Source organism: Panulirus ornatus, chromosome 17 (genome assembly GCF_036320965.1).
Source record: "Panulirus ornatus isolate Po-2019 chromosome 17, ASM3632096v1, whole genome shotgun sequence".
Classification (NCBI taxonomy): Eukaryota; Metazoa; Arthropoda; class Malacostraca; order Decapoda; family Palinuridae; genus Panulirus; species Panulirus ornatus.
In genome coordinates this window covers 51,191,527-51,212,494 of record NC_092240.1, presented here as the reverse complement: position 1 = coordinate 51,212,494, position 20,968 = coordinate 51,191,527, and the positions used below count along the sequence as shown (strand labels likewise).

Here is a 20,968-nt window from a genome sequence, read left to right as displayed (position 1 = left end):
GGCGTGTATATATATATATTATATATATATATATATTATTATATATATATTATCCGGATAGGATTAGAATACTTCCATATTCCTGCTGTCGTAGAAGGACTAAAGGAGGAGCGGGCTGAATTCCCTCCGTTTTTTATTTTCAAAGAAGGACAGGAATGGCCAGTGAGGGTATCTAAGCCCATCCTGTTTAATGTACTCGCTAACGCGGAAATGCATGTTAAAAGAAAAAAAATATTATGTTAATATGTGTGTGTGTGTGCAGCTCCGGTCCTTCTCGAATGCTGATGAGCCACGTTAGCCAATTACGTCACCTCTTCCTTAATCCTCTTGTTTAATCCCCTTGTCTTACCTTTCCTCACCCAGAGACCCTCCAACAACCTCCCCCCCACAACTCCAAAAGACTCACCCTCGAATCAACAAGCAAGAAAAAAGGAAAAGAGAGAGAGGCGTAAACCCTCCTTCCCACCCGAAGCCTAACCTTTTCCCCCTCTCCCCACCCTTGCTATCGCTACCACATCATCAACTTAGCCAGTCAGGCGCGCGACACAGCAAGCAGGACACAACGACGACGGACGACGGACCAGGACACACGGACGGACGGACGGACGGACGGACACACGGACGCGGACGGACGGACACAGTGGGGCTGGGTGAAGCTTGCATTCACGTGGGGCTCTACCATCACTTGGGGGGACAACTCAATCATTATCATAATAATATCAAGACACGGCTTAGTGCAAGTATTTTCTTTTTTTTTATTCATAGGAAAATTGACGTCTGTAGTAAACATGACGCCCTCAACACTGTACTTGTAACAAATGTACATCGTCACATGTACATTTTTTTACGGTACAGTACACCTAAAACTGGTTTAGAGTAAAAGATATATATATATATAGATAGATAGATAGATAGGTAGATAGATAGATAGATAGCCGTGCACAACACTACCACCCACTTGCATGAAGTTCTTCCACGAAGTTCCCCTCTGATTCATATCCAGTTCGACTTAGTGGTGGTACGTACGCGTGGTCTGACTTCCCCATCACGGGTGACCGGGATGGGAGAAAAGGGGGGCGCGGCGCCCCCATCACATGATGCAAGCGATCGGGTTGGGGGGATGGGGATGGGGATGTTGTTACGTCATGGTTAACTGCAGTACTGGCAGTGAGGGGTTATCATGGCTAATGAGGGGGCAGGTGGTCATGAGGTTTTGGCACAGTTGCCTATAATTGATGGGGCTCGAGCCCATCTCAGGAATGTGGGTACGACGCCCCATCTCAGAATGTTGGCTACGACGTGAGGATATGTTGGGGCTACGGACGCCCCCATACTCGCGATGTATTGTATGGGGGATGGGGAGACGTCTGCCGCAGTCTCCAATGTTGATGGGGCTACGAGCCCCCATCCTCCATAATTGTTGGGGCTACGACGCCCCCATCTCTCAGATTGTTGGGGCTACGACGCCCCCATCCTCCATGATTGATGGGGCTACGACGCCCCCATCCTCCATGATTGTTGGGGCTACGACGCCCCCATCCTCCATGATTGATGGGGCTACGACGCCCCCATCCTCCATGATTGTTGGGGCTACGACGCCCCCATCCTCCATGATTGATGGGGCTACGACGCCCCCATCCTCCATGATTGTTGGGGCTACGACGCCCCATCCCCTATGATTGATGGGGCTGCGACGCCCCCATCCCTCAAGATTGATTGGGACTACGACGCCCCATCCCCTATGATTGATGGGGCTGCGACGCCCCATCCCCCATGATTGTTGGGGCTACGACGCCCCCATCCCCCATGATTGTTGGGGCTACGACGCCCCCATCCCCATGATTGATGGGGCTGCGACGCCCCCATCCTCCATGATTGATGGGGCTACGACGCCCCCATCCTCCATGATTGTTGGGGCTGCGACGCCCCCATCCTCCAAGAATGATGGGGCTACGACGCCCCCATCCTCCAAGAATGATGGGGCTACGACGCCCCCATCCTCCAAGAATGATGGGCCCCGCCACGCCCCTAAGTGACGCAAAAACCACGATCGCACTAGGGCAAGGATTGCACTTTGGACACCTTCCCCCCCCCCCCCTCTCTCTCTCTCTCTCTCTCTCTCTCACCCGCGGGGAAACCACTGTGCCTGAAAAGCCTTCGCCGGGGTTAATGGGGTCATGAAGCATTTTTTTTTTTTCAAGGCATTTCCGAAGACTGTTTCACAAATGGTGGCGTCATGATGCAATATGATGGTGCGCATGTGAGTTCTGGGTCGACATTGTCTCGAGATATATATATATATATATATATATTATATATATATAATATATATATATATATATATATATATATATATACAAATGTATGACTGCTCTGTATTGCCAAAATGTCACTGTAATCTATCCTGAAACCTGTAACTGGTATAGACAGCATGTATACAGACTTATCCGTTGTCTACTTGCGTATGTTACGTGTGTGCATTTGGGTTGGCTGGCGTCCGTTCACCTAGATCTTCGTATACGCCAATGAAAATCCAGGTTAGGCTACAGCGTCTCGGGGGATCTTCGTATACGCCAATGAAAGTCCAGGTTAGGCTACAGCGTAAAGCGTAAATTGATAATACTGAAAAGGCAGTGATGCCTTGGGTGATTTCCTACCTATACGTAATCAAGTCTCTTGTATAAATTGGCCAGTTATCCTTCACGAACCATTTTTAACTGTGTGTACGATCTGTGGTAGACTGTGTGAAGAAATGTCTACCTGGCTTGCCAACTCTCATACAACACTTCTTAGTATTATGCTCAAAGTATATATTATCCTTACTAAACCTGGGTAGTAGACTTATAATATTATATATTATATATAATATATATATATATATATATATATATATAATATATATATATATCCCTGGGGATGGGAGAGAAAGAATACTTCCCACGTATTCCCTGCGTGTCGTAGAAGGCGACTAAAAGGGGAGGGAGCGGGTGGCTGGAAATCCTCCCCTCTCGTTTTTTTTTTTTTTTTTTAGTTTTCCAAAAGAAGGAACAGAGAAGGGGGCCAGGTGAGGATATTCCCTCAAAGGCCCAGTCCTCTGTTCTTAACGCTACCTCGCTATCGCGGGAAATGGCGAATAGTATGAAAGAAATATATATATATAAGTTCTCATTGGTTTTCAGTTACTGAAATATACATGTCAGTTACCGTTAGCGTCAGCTGACCTAGCCACCGCCTGCTTTGAAGTCGACGTGTGCACTACACAGCTAGGCTAAGAAACCCAGAGTAAAAGAAAAAAAAAAAATGTCAGTACATTTAATACAAAACAAAATTCGAGTTTCCCACGTCATGAAATGGTTCATTTCCACTGGGTTTAACCTCACTGGAATCTATAACCAGTGGGTATGAGCCTCATAGGAATTTCTGAAAGTGGACCATCTCACGTCTTCCACACACACCACTTTGAAAAAAATAAATAAATAAAGAGAGAAAGGTCTTCTCCCACCTTGATGAAAACCGGTTCGTCACTTTGAATAAAGAAAAGACGTCGACATTCCACTAGTGTGGTGTTCTCTGTTGCCGAGGTGTGTGGCTGGCTTAGCTGGTGTTGGGGCTAAAACGGGGGAGAGAAAAGCCTTGGCTTTGGACAGAATGTTTCTCGACCCGTCCTGCTACCCCTGTCTTTCCTGTCTAGGCCTAAGCCCCTGGGCCCATCCACGCCTCCTGCGTCAAACCCATATCACCAAATTCAAGGATCATTTCTCTTCTCGTCTTACCACTTTGGAAATGTATGTACCTACGTACCACCTTGAAAGGGAACCCCTTAGTTAATATACCTCACTGAACACCCCCGACTGTCCACTGTCGTGGCATTATAGTGGATTTGTTAACAGAAAAGCATCGATTTCAAGTTAGGAAAGCCTATGATGTGTGTTTTATGAAGTATGGGTAATGCTAGGCACGTCTTAGAACGAAACAAGGTTCGTTTAAAACCTTCGTTTTGTTTTCTTCAATAGAACTGTTTAAAAAAAAAAATGTGAAGGTATAAGTTCTTAGAAACATTAAAAAAAATTAAGGATTTTTCTTAAAAATTCAGTTCCTAGAAGCGTTTAAAAAAAAATAGGATTTTTTTTTTAAAATCTGTTCCTAGAAGCGTTTAAAAAAATAGGTTTTTTTTTCTTTTTTTCAAGATTTTGACAGTTTGACACCAACTCACCGGCTCTGTCGTTGTAGACGGGGGTGACGGGCTTGGGACGGTCTTCTGTCTCGACTTTGGGAGGGAGGTTCGGTTTCTTGGGGAAGAGCCAAGCGAAACAACCGCTCTCCTTGCTGAAGTAGTTTCCCATCTCTGCTCGTTTACGGACGCCCCGACCGCCGAACTGGGCTCGCTCTTCCCGAGAAAATTGCAAGTTACGAGGGCTCGCTCTTCTTGTAGCTTATAACTCGAAAGTTACGATGGCTCGCTCTTCTTGTCGTAACTTACACAACACGAAAGTTACGAGGGCTCGCTCTTCTTGTAGCTTATAACTCGAAAGTTACGAGGGCTCGCTCTTCTTGTTGCTTACACAAACCGAAAGTTACGATGGCTCGCGCTTCTTATCGTAGCTTACAATGCGAAAGTTACGACACACACGTCCTCACCACGACTCAAAAAAACCAAGTGAGCGAAGGTGGAAATGTAGACGTATGATTTGTATAATCAGCCAAATGATGAATGTTTATCCAAACGAAAGAAAAAAATAATTGACCAATTGGGTTCTTTTTTCTCTTTCTCACTTCAAGGCTTCAAGTTTTATACCACCACAATATATGTCTTGGTTATATAGCACTGTCTTATATCGCACTGTCAAAATATATATGTATATACGTTATATATATATATATATGTATCCTGTATGCCACTTTAAGTGTATAGCGAACTAACGCTCTGGATGAACTCGCTCGCTCGCTCGCGCTTGCTCGCTCACTCTCACTCTCTTTCTGAGTTGCCTCTGAGTGAGGGGGTTGCCAACTGGCGAATGCGGGACATGGGGGTATGTGTGGCCACTGGTGAAGCCGCCCCCGGGCTACGTCAAAGAAGCAGAAGATGCCACAGGTGTCCATTTTCGTGCTGTTCCCCTGGACCGGAGTATAGTTTCCCTTCCCCTCCCCATTTTCTTTTTATGTAAACACGACATTAAGATGAATGTCTTGATATTCTTTCTTCTCTTCGTCTTAAAAGAAAGAAAAAGAAAAATATATGATATTTGAACCTTCTTTTCAATATTTATAGACGAAAAAAATAAAAAGTTTATTGACTAAATAGGCACATCGGCTTCTGGAAGTGGGAGGGGCCCAGTGGCCAGGACAGGCAGACGTGTAGTGAACCCGCCCCACACACACACACACACACACACACACACACTTTCAATGAAATTCCTCCTACGTCACTGTGCGTTGAGTCAGAACGTATCAGTATTCGTTATGCACCAAAGCGAATGACGGACAGCGTTAGATAAGGGTGTAGACTAGCCCCCCAGCTCCTCTCCCCCGACGCAAGCCATGTCTATTTCAAAGGTATGGTGGTCTAATTTGACGTGGGTGCTGGTACATCTCTCTCATCATTAAACATCAAGAGCAGTTAATGCAAATTATGTATATATATATATATATATATATATATATATATATATATATATATATATATATATATATATATCCTCCCCTCTCGTTTTTAATTTTCCAAAAGAAGGAACAGAGAAGGGGGCCAAGTGAGGATATTCCCTCAAAGGCCCAGTCCTCTGTTCTTAACGCTACCTCGCTGACGCGGGAAATGACGAATAGTTTAAAAGAAAAAGAAATATATATATATATATATATATATATATATATATATATATATATATATATATATATATATATATATATATTTCCTATGAGTCCACGGGGAAATGAAACAATGAAACACGATAAGTTCCCAAGTGCACTTTCGTGTCATAATCACATCATCAGGGGAGACACAAGAGAGAAATAGAAGTCAGTTGATATACATCGAAGAGACGAAGCTAGGACGCCATTTGGTAAACATGCGATTGTCCAGGACAACCGTGGGAAACGGCGATCAAGTCTAATGATAAATAATAAACAAAATCCCTCGCGTACATCAGCCTCCACTCAAACCTCGCGGCCAGGGAATTGTGCTATAGGGGGAGCGGGGTGTAATGCATATAAAACTGGCCTAATATGTTTTCGTGACCAGAAGTGATGGTTCCAGTTAATGTCACCCCCCCCCCCATGAAGACATACTTTATAACGTTCTCCGAGTTACGTCTTGTGACGGAAGTCGTACGTCATCACGTACGTCATCTGCGTCAGTAGAATTTTCCAAACCGTATTGGTTAACCGGAAATACAAGTGTACTCTGGACACCACAGCCGGCCTGAGATGAGATAGTGGTGGATGAGAGAGGGGACGTGACGGATGAGAGAGGGGACGTGACGGATGAGAGAGGGACGTGACGGATGAGAGTGCTTGTGGCCCATGTGATGATGCTAGGTATGGTAGTAGGGTGACGTGAGGATGAGAGGGTACGTGACGGTGAGGTTTGTGGTTGTGACTGTGTACGGATGAGGTATGACTGTTGTACGTGACGGATGAGGTTATGGCTGGGTTGTACGTGACGGATGAGACTGCATTTAGCCATCTGTACGTGACGGATGAAAACACTTGTGGCCACTTGTACGTGACTGTTATAAGACGGATGAGTGCTTGTGGCCACTTGTACGTGACGGGTATAAGACGGTGAGTGCTTGTGGCCACTTGTACGTGACGGGTATAAGACGGGTGAGTGCTTGTGGCCACTTGTACGTGACGGGTATAAGACGGGTGAGTACCTGTAGCCATATGGACGTGATGGGTGAGCCTGGTTGAGTTTTGTAATGGATGAAACCGTGGCTGAGTGTACGTGACGGGTGAGTGTACGTGACGGGTGAATGCTTGTGGCCATACGTACGTGACGGGTTAATGCTTGTGGCCACATGTACGTGACGGGTTAGAGGTGCTTGTGGCCACATGTACGTGACGGGTTAGAGGTGCTTGTGGCCAAGTGTACGTGACACACGGTGGTTTTATATATGGCCATGTAACAGGACGAGCGGAGACCATGCTCATGGCCGAGTGTACCCCTCATTAAAGCCTTACTTCATAATAATACAGAAAAATGATAATATATATTCGGGATTTTCAGGTAAATATTGCCAAGCAAGAGCCAGGTCCGTTACCCTGACGTCATCAGCGCGCGGTGGGCGTGGCTAGACACCCGCCCGCCACCAAAACACAAGCCTCCATAAACTGGTGTAGACTTCGTCATCCTCCTTCTCCTTCCTCCTCCTCCTAAGTCGTCCGTCCCCCTTCTGACCTAATCCCTACATCCTGTGTAGCGAGAGGCCTCCTGCAGGGGAGGACGCAGCGGTTCTTGCATTTTAAGCGGCCAGGCGCTAGTTGAAGCGGGCTGGTGATGGCAACACTGACCAGCGATTCTTCTCTCGCATCTCTCTCTCTCTCTCTCTCTCTCTCTCTCTCTCTCTCTCTCTCTCTCTCTCTCTCTCTCTCTCTCTCAAAATCTTATCGTTGTTTCCCGCCTTAGGGAAGGTAGCGTCAGGACTGAGCCTTATTTCAAAGTAAAAAGTCCTCGCTTGGCTGCTTCCGCTGTTCCTCCCTTTTGAAAAGCGATAATACAGGAGGTGATGGATCGTCAAACCCCCCCCCCCGGGGGGGGGGGGGGGGTCCTGTACCTGTTAGTCGCTTTCTATGACACGCAGGAGACATGGGAGTTAAGATCACTTCTCCCATATCCCCAGGGATAATATATTTCACGAAGTTCAACAGCAGAATGGATGAAGGCAGCATGTATGAATATGTATATGTGTATATACATGTCTATGTCTGTGTATGTATATGTATGTATACGTGAAATGTATAGGTATGTATATGTGCGTGTGTGTGGACGTGTATGTGTATATACATGTGTAGTGGGTGGGTTTGGGCCATTCTTTCGTCTGTTTCCTTGCGCTACCTCGCTAACGCGGGAGACAGCGACGGAGTAAAATAAAACCGATGCTCGAATTGTAAAAATATAAGAACAAAGAAAAGATGGGAAGACCAGAGATCGTAGGTGAGGTAAGGTGGGTGGGTGTGTCATGAGCAATCATTTCCCTCAGACTTCCATGAAAATAACATGTGAGATGCACATGATGTTTGAAGTACACTGATCAATTCATGGAATTAAATTTTTTTTTTTTCAATTTGAAGATTTTTTTTTTTTTACTTTTACCACAGTTTTTTTTTGTGGGGGTTGATTTTCAAGTATATTTTCCTTTTTTGGGAGGTTGATTTTGAAGTATATATTGCTTGATTTAAAAAGGGACTGGTTATTTGATTCTTAAAAGGGATTTATTTATATTGGGTATAATAGATATATATATATATTATATATATATATATATATTTATATATATATATATATATATATATATAATATTATAATGATATATATATATATATATATATATATATTTCTTTTCATACATATCGCCATTTCCCGCGTTAGCGAGGTAGCATTAAAGAACAAGAGGACTGAGCCTTAGAGGGAATATCCTCACTTGGCTCCCCCCCCTTTTCTCTGTTCCTTTTTGGAACGGTGCGTCGTTCCACATCAAATTATAACGGACACACTTACATAACAAACGACACAGTGCTAATTATTTTCTTCCACCATCATCACCGTAGGTCCAAAATCCTGTGTGTATACCATTTTTGTAAGAACAGGATATGGTGAGGGAGGGGGTTGGCTAGTCGTTGGAAACGGTATGGTGATATGAGTATCGAATCTCTCTCTCTCTCTCTCTCTCTCTCTCTCTCTCTCTCTCTCTCTCTCTCTCTCTCTCTCTCTCTCTCTCTCTCTCTCTCTCCTGGAAAAGCCTAGTGTGGTAGGAATACATAGCGTTGCTACTGGGAAGAGAAGCTCTCGTGTGTGTATGTGTGTGTGTGTGTCGTGGACGTGGAATACACCCCCCCTACACTTGACGTTGACCAACACAGCTGTACTGGGAAAAAAAGACATGGCCTCACCTTGTGACGTCACGCTTCCCCCCATCCCCTCACTCTAGGTGAGAACTCGTTATCTCTTGAAGGTTTCCTGTCCTAGTTTCTCCTGAGTGACACATTATTCTCCTTTTTTTTTTTTCTTTTTTGGTAGTTATACATATCTTTCCTTTCATACTTGATCGCTGTTTCCCTTGTGAGCGAGCTAGCGCCAGGAACCTACGAAGTAGGGCCACACATCTGTTCGCATCCATTATCTCTCGCTGTCGTGTGTAATGCACCGAAACCACAGCTCCCTATCCACACCTAGCCTTATAGACCTTTCAGTGGTTTACCCTGGACGCTTCGCGTGACCTGGTTCAGTCCACTGACAGCACGTCGACCCCCACTATACCACATCATTCCAAATCACTCTATCCCGCGCACGCCTTTCACCCTCCTGCATGTTCAGGCCCCGATTGCTCAAAATATTTTTCACTCCATCCTTCCATCACCAGTTTGGTCTCCTCGTTCTCTTTATTCCCTTCACTTCTGACAAAGAGGTTATATCATGTATATATGTTGTTATGATATCTTGCTTCATGAGAGTGTTCGTCTATCGGTTGGACTCCTAGAAATTATCATATTTCGAAGTGTAAATAAGCTGCTGAGACCTTCGTTGCATTTCGTATGATATTTGATGATTTAGCAAAGGTTAGATTGGGAAGAATATAATGAGCATTTTCAATAAGAAAGAGAGTGTCAGAGCATTATAACGATAGTGGTGTTGCATTTTCAGTTGATCTGAGCGATATATACGTCAATATTTATATATATATATATTTTATATATATATACTATATATATTATATATAATATTATATAATATTATATATATTTATGTATACATATTTTTTTTTAATACTATTCGCCATTTCCCGCGTTGGCGATGGTAGCGTTAAGAACAGAAGACTGAGCCTTTGAGGGAATATCCTCACTTGGGCTCCCTTCTCTGTTCCTTCTTTTGGAAAATTAAAAAACGAGAGGGGAGGATTTCCAGCCCCCGCTCCCAAATATATATCTTTCAACCAAATATATTATATATATATATATATATATATATAATATATATATATAATATATATATATATATTGAGTGATCGGGGTCCAAACATGCAGTAGGATGAAAAGCATGCACGGGATAAAATTGGAACGATATGTTGCACAGGGGTCGTCGTGCTGGTCAATGGACTGAACCAGGGCATGTGGAACGTCTGGGTTAAACCATCGAAAGATCCCGTGGGGCCTGGTTGTGGATAGGGAGCTGTGGTTTCGGTGCATTACACACGACCAGCCAGAGAGAGAATGGATGCGATAGTGAGCCGAAATTGCAGACGACAAAGTACATTTTACCAGAGAACAACAATTTGAATTTGTTTGCGACGCAACGTGAACAAAAAAAAAAAAAAATATTATGAGGGACATTTTAATGTGTCAGGGTTTTCATTATGATGATTATAATAATTAGGAAACGCGACTTTTAAATAGTTTTAGTAGGCCACACTGTATATCCGGACATCATACGGGAACGTGGAAAGACAGTGGCGCCCCGAGTCACCTAATTTTCGAAGCCTTGTGTTCAGCGAGCGAGGTCAGGTAATGGCAGCCAGTGACCCCTGAGTGAGAGGGTGTTTCCGTTCGCCTTCTCGCCTTTGTGGATAAACCCCTTCCACCGACGCAGGGCGACCCGTTCACTGCTGAACGTATCTGTCGGTACTTGACATTCAAGTCTGTCGCAATGATCACCTGGACACTACTGTTGGGCTGACGCAAGACACTGTATCGTAACTTCTGTCATCCCTTTTGCTCAACCCGGGGCACTGGCTTGGGTAGGTAGCGACGCCGCCGAGCGGCTTTTTATCCGCCTTATTTGCTCACGGCGAGACTGGAAGAGGTGGTCAGCGTCCAGGTGGGTGTCGTTCCCCAGGGGTTGCGCAGGAGAGCCAGGCCCCGGCGACGGTCGAGTATTCCCCCATGGTGCAAAAACCAGCGAGGGTAGAGACGAGCCTAGCATGAAAGTTAGCGGTGTCTGTCGCGCTGGCCCATGATCGGGGTTTACGGGCGAGGCCTGACCAGCATCGCCAATGACAGCGGACTTTCTGTGATCTGACCAATATCGCCAATGACAGCGGACTCTCTGTGATCTGACCAGTATCGCCAATGACAGTGGACTTTCTGTGATCTGACCAGTATCGCCAATGACAGCGAACTTTTCTTGATGTAAGCAGGATCGACAAAGACAGCGGATTTTCCTGATTGACCATTACCGCCAAAGACGGCAAACTTTCCGTGATCTGACCAGTATTGCAAGGGAAAGCGAAATTTCTGTGACCAGCCTGGGATCGCCAATCACGGCGTATTTTCCGTGAACTGGCCGGTATCGCCAATCACGGTGAACCGGGCGTTAAGTGATATGACCAGTATCGCCAATGACGTGAACGTCGTTAGTGATCTGACCAGTATCGCCAAAGACAGCGAAACTCTTCGTGATTTGACCAGTATCGCCAATGACAGCGAATTTTCCATGAGTGAATATGCCAATTGGAGTTTCTCGTTTTCTCATTCTGCAATGCTCCTCATCTTTTCTCTCTCTCTCTCTCTCTCTCTCTCTCTACATCTAACCACCTTTCCTGTCTTTGAATGGTAGCGTCACAAACAAATAAATAAGGGCGTATTCTGCTTACATCCGCCCACCACCCACAGCTGGTCAAGCCTCACAGACTACACCCTGCTTTACTTGGCACGCATCATATGCCTTCTTAATTCAGCCCATTTGGCAACACGTCGCCCCTTCTATACCACATCGGTTTAATTCATCCTATCTCGCGCACACATCTCACTCCAAATGTTCAGACCCCGATACCCCATAGCCTCCTTCATCGGTCTCCACCCTTCCATCACTTCTCTCCACATTGTGTCGGTCTCCACCCTTCCATCGCCTCTCTCCACATTGCGACAAGGATCGCCGTAGTCAACAACCTTATCTTCGCTCATCCTCTCTCTCTATATATCTCCAAGATCATGTCAACACGCCTTGGCTCACACTGCCTTTATACCACAAATCCTGCACTGCCCTACCTAACCCTTTACATGATTCAACCTCCCCCACAACGCATTTGATACTTCACATTCATGTCCTTCACTCGATTATCTTCATAGGTTCCATCTCAGATCTCTGCTAATCTAGTCCAAATGAACCTTGGAGTATCCTTGGAGTCTTGGTCTAACTTGATTTCCCGCGGTTTTTAAGACCCGTATCCACTCCTTGTTGACAATTTTCTAAAGGATTCCACATATACCCTGATACTCCATGAAGTATTCACAGATTGCGAGATAATATCGCGTTTCGTATAGGAGTAATATAAACACCATTAATTACATGATCACACACACACACACACACACACATACACACACACACACAAATGAAAAATTATCATTGTGTAGCGCTTATGTTTCATGGCTAACCAGCGAAGAAGAAAAGTCAAATGTTGTATTTCATGCGAGAGAAATGTGAATCTCATAACGGAAGTTAAAAGTTTGCCGACGAGTTTGTATCTTGTTACTACGCGCGAAATTAACCCTCTCAAATGTAGCTGTTTGGATGGAAATGATCAAAAGCAGTCGACAATTAACCCTCTCAAATGTCGCTGTTTGGATGGAAATGATCAAAAGCATTCGACGATTCTGAGTACCTCTCTTAACCCTCTCAAATTTAGCTGTTTGGATGGAAATGATCAAAAGTATTCGACGATTCTGAGTACCTCTCTTAACCCTCTCAAATTTAGCTGTTCGGATGGAAATGATCAAAAGTATTCGACGATTCTGAGTACCTCTCTTAACCCTCTCAAATTTAGCTGTTTGGATGGAAATGATCAAAAGTATTCGACGATTCTAAGTACCTGTATCAGATCACCTCTCAACCCTCCCCTTTTTTTGAGCTAAATAAGTTCGAGTCGTCCACTTGCCTTCGCGTGTAGCATTTGTTTTCTCCGCCCGGGGGAATCGTCGTTGTACTGTCTCTTGTTTTATCATCGATTCATTATTTCTCTCAAGGAAGTGAACCGAAACCAAACACCCCAGTCGAGAGATGGGTTTGGGGTTGGGGCGAACCAGTCTCTAATTAAACGCATTAATTACATTATCAGAGGATTAACTTCTACCTGAATTGAAAAATTCATATGTATACGCTTATGTTCGGCTATTAGGCGAAAAAGCGAAATTCGAATGTTTTAATTTCATGCATAGAATTGAAACGCCTATTAGGAAGTTAAAATCTTTGCCGCGAATTGTACGTTTTACAGTCTTCAGAATTAACCCTTATTAAAGTAGCTTTTGGCTGGAAATTCAAACAGTTCCTTCCCATCTTCTAAATTAGATCGTTTATAATGATCAAAGGGATTAAATTCTTTAGCCTGGAATTCGATACATTCTTATCCCTCTTTTAAATTATACGTTTTAATGATCAGGGGAGTAAATTCTAAGCCTGGATTCGATACGTTCTTCAACATCTTTTTTCAATATAAGTTCGAGTCGTCACCTGCCTCCTTTATTGGGTTTTCTTCGCCGGGAATTCGTACGTTTTACTGTCTTTTGTTTATATCGCCTTATAAATTACATTCTTTCCTGGAATACGAACAATACATCCCAGTTGAAGAGATGGCGTTTTGGGGTTTTGGGTCGAACCAGTCCTAGAATTATGATGTTTAGGATTAATTCTTTTACTGGATTCGAACGTTCTTCATGTCTCTGAATGATCGCCTTATTAGGGATAATTCTTAGCTGATTCGAACGTTCTTCCACATGTCTTCTAGAATTATGATCGCCTTTATTAGGGGATTAAATTCTTTAGCCTGGAATTCGAACGTTCTTCACGTCTTCTAGAATTATGATCGCCTTTATTAGGGGATTAAATTCTTTAGCCTGGAATTCGAACGTTCTTCCCATGTCTTCTAGAATTATGATCGCCTTTATTAGGGGATTAATATCTTTTAGCTGGAATTCGAACGTTCTTCCCATGTCTTCTCGAATTATGATCGCCTTTATTGCTTGTATGCGCTTCGGGTTAGGTTTTTAGGTCGTCGGAGACCATTGTACCCTAATCGTTTTCCACGTTTTCCTGTCAAGGGAAGTTTTGGGAGTGCTTGCCTTCTCGTGTTTACAACCGATGTGTGTGACTGTACACGCATACACGAAGTTCATTTGGCATGAGCTCAGTCCGGGTTTATTGTGTAGACGTTGGCTCCCTGTTGTCGCTATGTTTACAAGCCTAGTCGCTATATTTACAAGCCTAGTCGCTATATTTGCAAGCCAGGTTGCTATATTTATATATTTATGAGCCTAATTTTCTATATTTTTAAGCCTAGTTGCTATACTGAGGAGCCTAGTTGATTTATTTACGAGCCTAGTTGCTATATTTATGAGCCCAGTTTCTATATTCATGAGCCCAGTTTCTATATGAGCCTAGTTGCTATACTTAGGAGCCTAGTTGCTATATTTACGAGCCTAGTTGCTATATTTATGAGCCTAGTTGCTATACTTAGGAGCCTAGTTGCTATATTTACGAGCTTAGTTGTTTTATTTACGAGCTAGTTGCTATATTTACAAGTCTAGTAGCTATACTTACGAGCCTAGTTGCTATATTTACAAGTCTAGTAGCTATACTTACGAGCCTAGTTGCTATATTCATGAGCCCAGTTTCTATATACATGAGCCAAGTTGCTATACTTAGGAGCCTAGTTGCTATATTTACAAGGCTAGTTGCTATATTTACGAGCTTAGTTGCTAAACTTAGGAGCCTAGTTGCTATACTTACGAGCCTAGTTGCTATATTTACAAGTCTAGTAGCTATACTTACGAGCCTAGTTGCTATATTTACAAGTCTAGTAGCTATATTTACGAGCCTAGTTGCTAATCTACGAAAATATTCGCTATATTTACGAGCTTATTATCTGATTACGATCGACCATATGATGTTATTCTTCATCGTAAAATTAGGATTGTCTGTGGTAGGAGTCGTGCGTTTACGATAATAACCGTTCGCGAATTTCAGATACTAACTAAGGTGTTGATAAGCTTGAAGACATAGCTTCGAGAGTTAGCTTTGGAGACACAGCTACGAGAGGTAGCTTGGAGACACAGCTACGAGTTAGCTCTGAATCTTTTACCTCTGAATTTAGGATATTCCTCCCTCTGTCTACGACAAGGCACCTACAGTGTGTAGGTAACTTGCATATATATATATATATAATATATATATATATATATATATATATATATATATATATATATATATATTATATATATATATATTCCTATGAGTCCACGGGGAAAATGAAACACGAAAAGTTCCCAAGTGCACTTTCGTGTAATAATCACATCATCAGGGGAGACACAAGAGAGGGATATAACAGTCAGTTGATATACATCGAGGAGACGAAGCTAGGAGGCCATTTGGTAAACATGTGATTGTCCAAAACATTGACGAAAAGGAAAACGCCCGTTTTCTATGAGCCCTACTGTCACGACCCCCGTTTTCTACGAGCCCTACTGTTACGACCCCCTGAGCAATATGATAACGACTCGAGCAAAGAGAATCTGTGTGGCTCTTGAATGGCGTCGACCATTGACCACTAACCCTTAAAGGTCAGGTCAACTGCTCACACCACCATACCAAGAGACTCGTTAATGAGGGGCCTTAAAAGGATCGTTCTCATCGAGTCGAAGGCTCGTTCGTGCCGTCGTGACGAACAGCATAATGGTCGTTCACCACAGGTAAGAGGAGAAAACTATGGAACAGTGAAATGCTAAAAGGTAAATAAATAAACCTGTTGGTTGAAGACTTCCTGGTATAGTCCTTCTTTTCTTTCTGGCCCTGTAATTCCGTGAGCTGTCCTGTCTTTCCACGCCCATTGAACCCACCCTCCCCCGCCCCTGACAACGCCCTCAGCGACCACCCCAGACCACGCCCGCACACACTAAGGGCGTGACCAAAGCCCTCACCCCCAGACCACGCCCCCATTCACTAAGGGCGTGACCAAAGCCCCCCCCAGACCACGCCCCCACACACTAAGGGCGTGACCAAAGCCCCCCCCAGACCACGCCCCCACACACTAAGGGCGTGACCACAGCCCCCCCAGACCCGCCCCCACACACACTAAGGGCGTGACCAAAGCCCCCCAGACCACGCCCCCACACACTAAGGGCGTGACCAAAGCCCCAGCTGGTACATGATACCAATCATTTGGCCTCACTCGTCCTCTACCATGAGTCGAGGCCGAGATACACCCATCCCATCTTTTATTCATTTTTTTGTACTGACAGTTAACGTTTATATGTTCGCTACGAATCATAGGTTGAAAGATTCATTTTTTGTTATGCAGGAATGAGTACGTTGTATGTTTGTATCCACAAAGTCTATGGTAATCAAACACCTTTTCTCTCATCTATAAATTCTAAACATGATGGCCAATTCCGCTGCGATTTTCAAATGTTTTATTTTGTTTTCATGCGTATTCGCCATTTCCCGCGTGAGCGAGGTAGCGTAAGGAACAGATGACTTAGCCTTTCAGGGGGGGGGGGGGAAATCCTCCCTTGGCCACCTTCTCTATTCCTTCTTTTGGAAAAGTAAACACAGGAGAGGGAGGGGGGTATTTCCAGACTTTACGACACGCAGGGAATACGTGAGCAATATCATTGCTTTCACATAATGCCGAGAACACTATGATATTCCCAGACATTTGAGGTCAATGTCTTACTTTCTCTCTCCCTTCCTTTCTTCGGTTTTCAGACATTCGTTTCCTGCGGACGAAGGGGAGCGCATGGCATAATCCCCTTCCTTCCTTCCTGTGGACGACCACCGTAATGATTGCACTCAGGTATTTCCATTTTGGCCGACTGGTTTACTATTGTCATTATTATGACCTCTTTAATATATGACAAGTTCCCACACGCCTCGAGTGTACGTACGTAGCCCCTGGCATATAATTCCTTTGTCACTTTGAAAAGGAAAATGAAAGTATTCCCCGAACGTCTGTGGACACAGGTATGTCAAAGACACTGATACGTAGGTATATATATATATATATATATATATATATATATATATATATATATATATATATATATATATATATATACCAAATGGCGTCCTAGCTTCGTCTCTTCGATGTATATCAACTGATTGTTATGTTTCTCTCTTGTGTCTCCCCTGATGATGTGATTATTACACGAAAGTGCACTTGGGAACTTATCGTTTTTCATTTTCCCGTGGACCCATAGGAATTATATATATATTATATATATATATATATATATATATATATATATATATATATATATATATATATATATATATATATTGTGGTTTGACAATGTAAAAGAAATTGCAGGTTTCCATAATTGACCATAATGGAAATTGCATGCATGGGCACTGGATATTATTACGTAAGGTTGACATGAATTCAATTGAGAGTGAGAACGGCTTCGAAATAGCCTAACCTAACCTAGCTAAGCGTAGCTGAGCCTAGCCTAGCCTAACCTAGTTAAGCGTAGCTGAGCCTAGCCTAGCTCAAACTTTAAAAGAGCTATGGGAGAATATCGTCGCTGCGTTTTACGGAACAATTAACAATTAACACTTGGAAAAACACATCAATTCATCTGTTCATTCGACACACTTGAGTATAAATTGTGAGCTGGTTACGTCTTCATAACTCGAGAGAATTAGAAAAATAAAAGCCAACGAAATAGTTTGTTAAAACACCAGTTTATCCTTTATCGATCGGCATATAACGAAATTATCAGACGCGAAGTGTACATGCTTGGAACACTGGGGATAAGGTGGTAGGATATTTACCGTCCATGGTAGTTGATGGTGATTGGCGAGCTTATAGGTAAATTGGTCACCCGATGAATGCGGTCATTTGGTTGGCTGAATGGATTGGGCAGTCCCCCCCCTAACTTGCTTTGTTTTCGTCTGATCTTTTTATCATTATTATTATTATTATTATTATTATTTTTAGACCAGGGTTGAAAGACATATGACCCGCTCGCTAACGACCATTTGAGTGGTGGTGGTTTACGCACTATACTAGTAGATTTAAGACTCGTTAGATTTCACATGTGCACAAATCAGGTTTGCAAGCGATTCATACCTTTAGAGAAAACAGAAATGAAAATAATAATCACATTGGTTCGTACACAGAAACAAATCCCCCTCCATCCTCTCACGCCCCCTTTAATCATACATACATACATACATATTCGCCATTTCCCGCGTTAGTGAGGTAGCGTTAAGAACAGAAGACTGAACCTAAGAGGGAAAATCCTCACTTAGCCCCCTTCTCTGTTCCTTTCTTTTTTATTTTTTGAAAAGTCAAAAGTGAAGGGGAGGATTTTCAGCTCCCCGCTCCCTCCCCTTTTAGTCGCCTTTTACGACACGCAGGAACAGAGAAGGGGGCCAAGTGAGGATTTCCCTCGAAGGCTCAGTCCTCTGTGTTTGACGCTACCTCGCTAACGCGGAAGATGGCGAATAGTATGAAATATATATATATATATATATATATATATATATATATATATATATATATATATATATATATATATATATATCCCTGGGGAGAGGGGAGAAAGAATACTTCCCACGTATTCCCTGCGTGTCGTAGAAGGCGACTAAAAGGGAAGGGAGCGGGGGGCTGGAAATCCTCCCCTCTCAATTCTTTTTTTTAATTTTCCAAAAGAAGGAACAGAGAAGGGGGCCAAGCGAGGATATTCCCTCAAAGGCCCAGTCCTCTGTTCTTAACGCTACCTCGCTAATGCGGGAAATGGTGAATAGTATGAAAGAAGATATATATATATATATTATATATATATATATATATATATATATATATATATATATATATATATATATATATATATATATACTATTATATAACCCAAGTAAACCCCTCACCCCAGTCTCCTGCAGCCTCAAGGTTACGCCACTCACAGTAGCAGGGGCAGGACACTCTCCTCTTAAGCGGATAGTTCTTAGGAGACACTTTACTCTCGTCAGAGAAGGGATAAAACAGCCTCGCCAAAGTAAACCGTCGCCCTGTGATGTAAACCTCAGGCGAGGCCAGGGTTTCTCATCGTCATTTGGCGGGAGAGAACTAAACAGTCTTGTCAAAGACCACTTCGCTTCAGAGGGGTCTGTCCTGTCCCTACCTACTGATTGTAGCCTTGAATATATATATATATATATATATATATATATATATATATATATATATATATTATATATATATATATATATATACACTTATGCACGCATGTATAAGCTTGTGGACAAGAAGTAACGCAAGAAATGAATTACGACAAGTTGACGTCTTGTTCCCTCCTCCCACATGTACTGAACACGTAATCGAGGGTAATCATGGGTTGGGTTTAACTACGGGGGTTTTGACATCCTGCCACTTGTCATCAAAAAAATTTTAGCATTGAAATCTATACTGGAACCTGTATCATGGAGAGCGAACCGTTATCAACGGGGTTACGACGGGGATCGAACCCCCTAGGGTTAATATTTGATCTCACGGTGGAAAACCTCGTAAAAGAAATATTTAACAATAAAACTACGGTTATATTGATGGACGACGTGGTTTAAATATTACGAGGGTGTGTTAGAGATTATTAACGAGGGTTTGGTATATTTATTGAAGCGTCGGGGTCGAATAATGAAACCCGAGAGTCGAGTCGTCCCGAAGTCATCACAATACTGGAACTTGTTGGTGATGGGAACCATGACCCGGTATTGGAGAAAGTGCTATGGATTCCGACAATTTCTTCGAATTTGACGCATCGATCCCGGTAAGAGAGGCTAGTAATGGCCCCAGAATACTCTTGAACTATCCAGGTTGATGGTAAACCAGGGTTTGGCCGACATAACCCCTCCCAAGGGCCGTGATCCGGGTGAGGTGACTGTGTGTGTGTGTGTTGTTGGAGGGGCAACCCCCTGGTCTGCTTGCCTCCCTGGGACGTTGTTGCACCTGCAATTGCATCTGTCCCCACGGCGTTAAGTCACGTAATCGCTTGTTAACGGGGGATGGTGTAGCTCTGTGGTGGTGATCCAAAATGGGTGGTTGGTCATGATTATGTGCCGAGTGAGGATGGCATACGTCATAGAGCGACTGCCTAAGGGGACCAACTTGAAGGTCAGTTAACTGGTGTTTCGTCTTAAGGACAAAGCAACTGTGGTGTTGTTCTTCTTCACACTTGCCTCATATCCTTGTGTAGGGGGCAGAACAGAAGAGAACAGTTCTTGTTTCGAGGTGTTCATGAGGTTGCCTACAAGTTCTCAGGTACATCATAGCAGTTAATGGAATGTGTACAAGGAATTGGCTCAGGGTCTTTTAAGTCCTTGTTATTGTACCCATCAAGGGGTTGAAGGAGAGAACGAGTATATTTTAATTATTGTTTGGAACATGAATGCCTCCCACCTAACCACCATTACATATGTTAACCACTTACTACCATTACGTATGTTAACGAGGGAGTTACAGCTCGGTATACTGCATGTATTGAAACCTTTCACAGACCTGTGGTTTGAAAATTTATTTGTCACATTAATAAGTCTCCCGTATGTGCATTATGAACATGTACATTTGTAATGCATTTATAGACACATTAAGTCTGTGACCTGTAATTTATTTGTCACAGTAAGTCTTTTATATGTGCATTATGAATTTGTACATGTATGATGCATATAGCGACACAGTTAGTCTGTACATGTAATTTATTTGTCACATTAGCAAGTCTTATATGTGCAGTGAGTATGTACATTCATAATGCATATATAGACACGGTTAGTCTG

General features: G+C 43.2%; 2 protein-coding genes across 5 annotated transcripts in view; one reads left to right on the top strand and one right to left on the bottom strand.

Annotated features, from left to right (window-relative positions):
• The window catches only part of Tg (Transglutaminase), a 96,956-nt gene extending 91,886 nt beyond the window's left edge, over nucleotides 1–5,070 (bottom strand). The window contains exon 1 of one of the 2 annotated variants that reach the window (XM_071672503.1): nucleotides 4,214–5,070. In XM_071672503.1, coding sequence (XP_071528604.1) covers nucleotides 4,214–4,343 — 130 coding nt within the window. In that variant the 5' untranslated portion in view covers nucleotides 4,344–5,070. The remainder of the gene's footprint in view (nucleotides 1–4,213) is intronic. The other variant, XM_071672502.1, reaches the window with a different exon arrangement.
• Nucleotides 5,071–19,839: 14,769 nt separating this feature from the next.
• Nucleotides 19,840–20,968, top strand: part of LOC139754747 (uncharacterized) — a 31,246-nt gene continuing 30,117 nt past the window's right edge. The window contains exon 1 of one of the 3 annotated variants that reach the window (XM_071672499.1): nucleotides 19,840–19,965. In XM_071672499.1, the coding sequence (XP_071528600.1) occupies nucleotides 19,924–19,965 (42 nt within the window). In that variant the 5' untranslated portion in view covers nucleotides 19,840–19,923. Of the gene's footprint in view, nucleotides 19,966–20,089; nucleotides 20,310–20,417; nucleotides 20,457–20,968 lie in introns of those variants that run through there. The other 2 variants (XM_071672498.1, XM_071672500.1) reach the window with 2 other exon arrangements.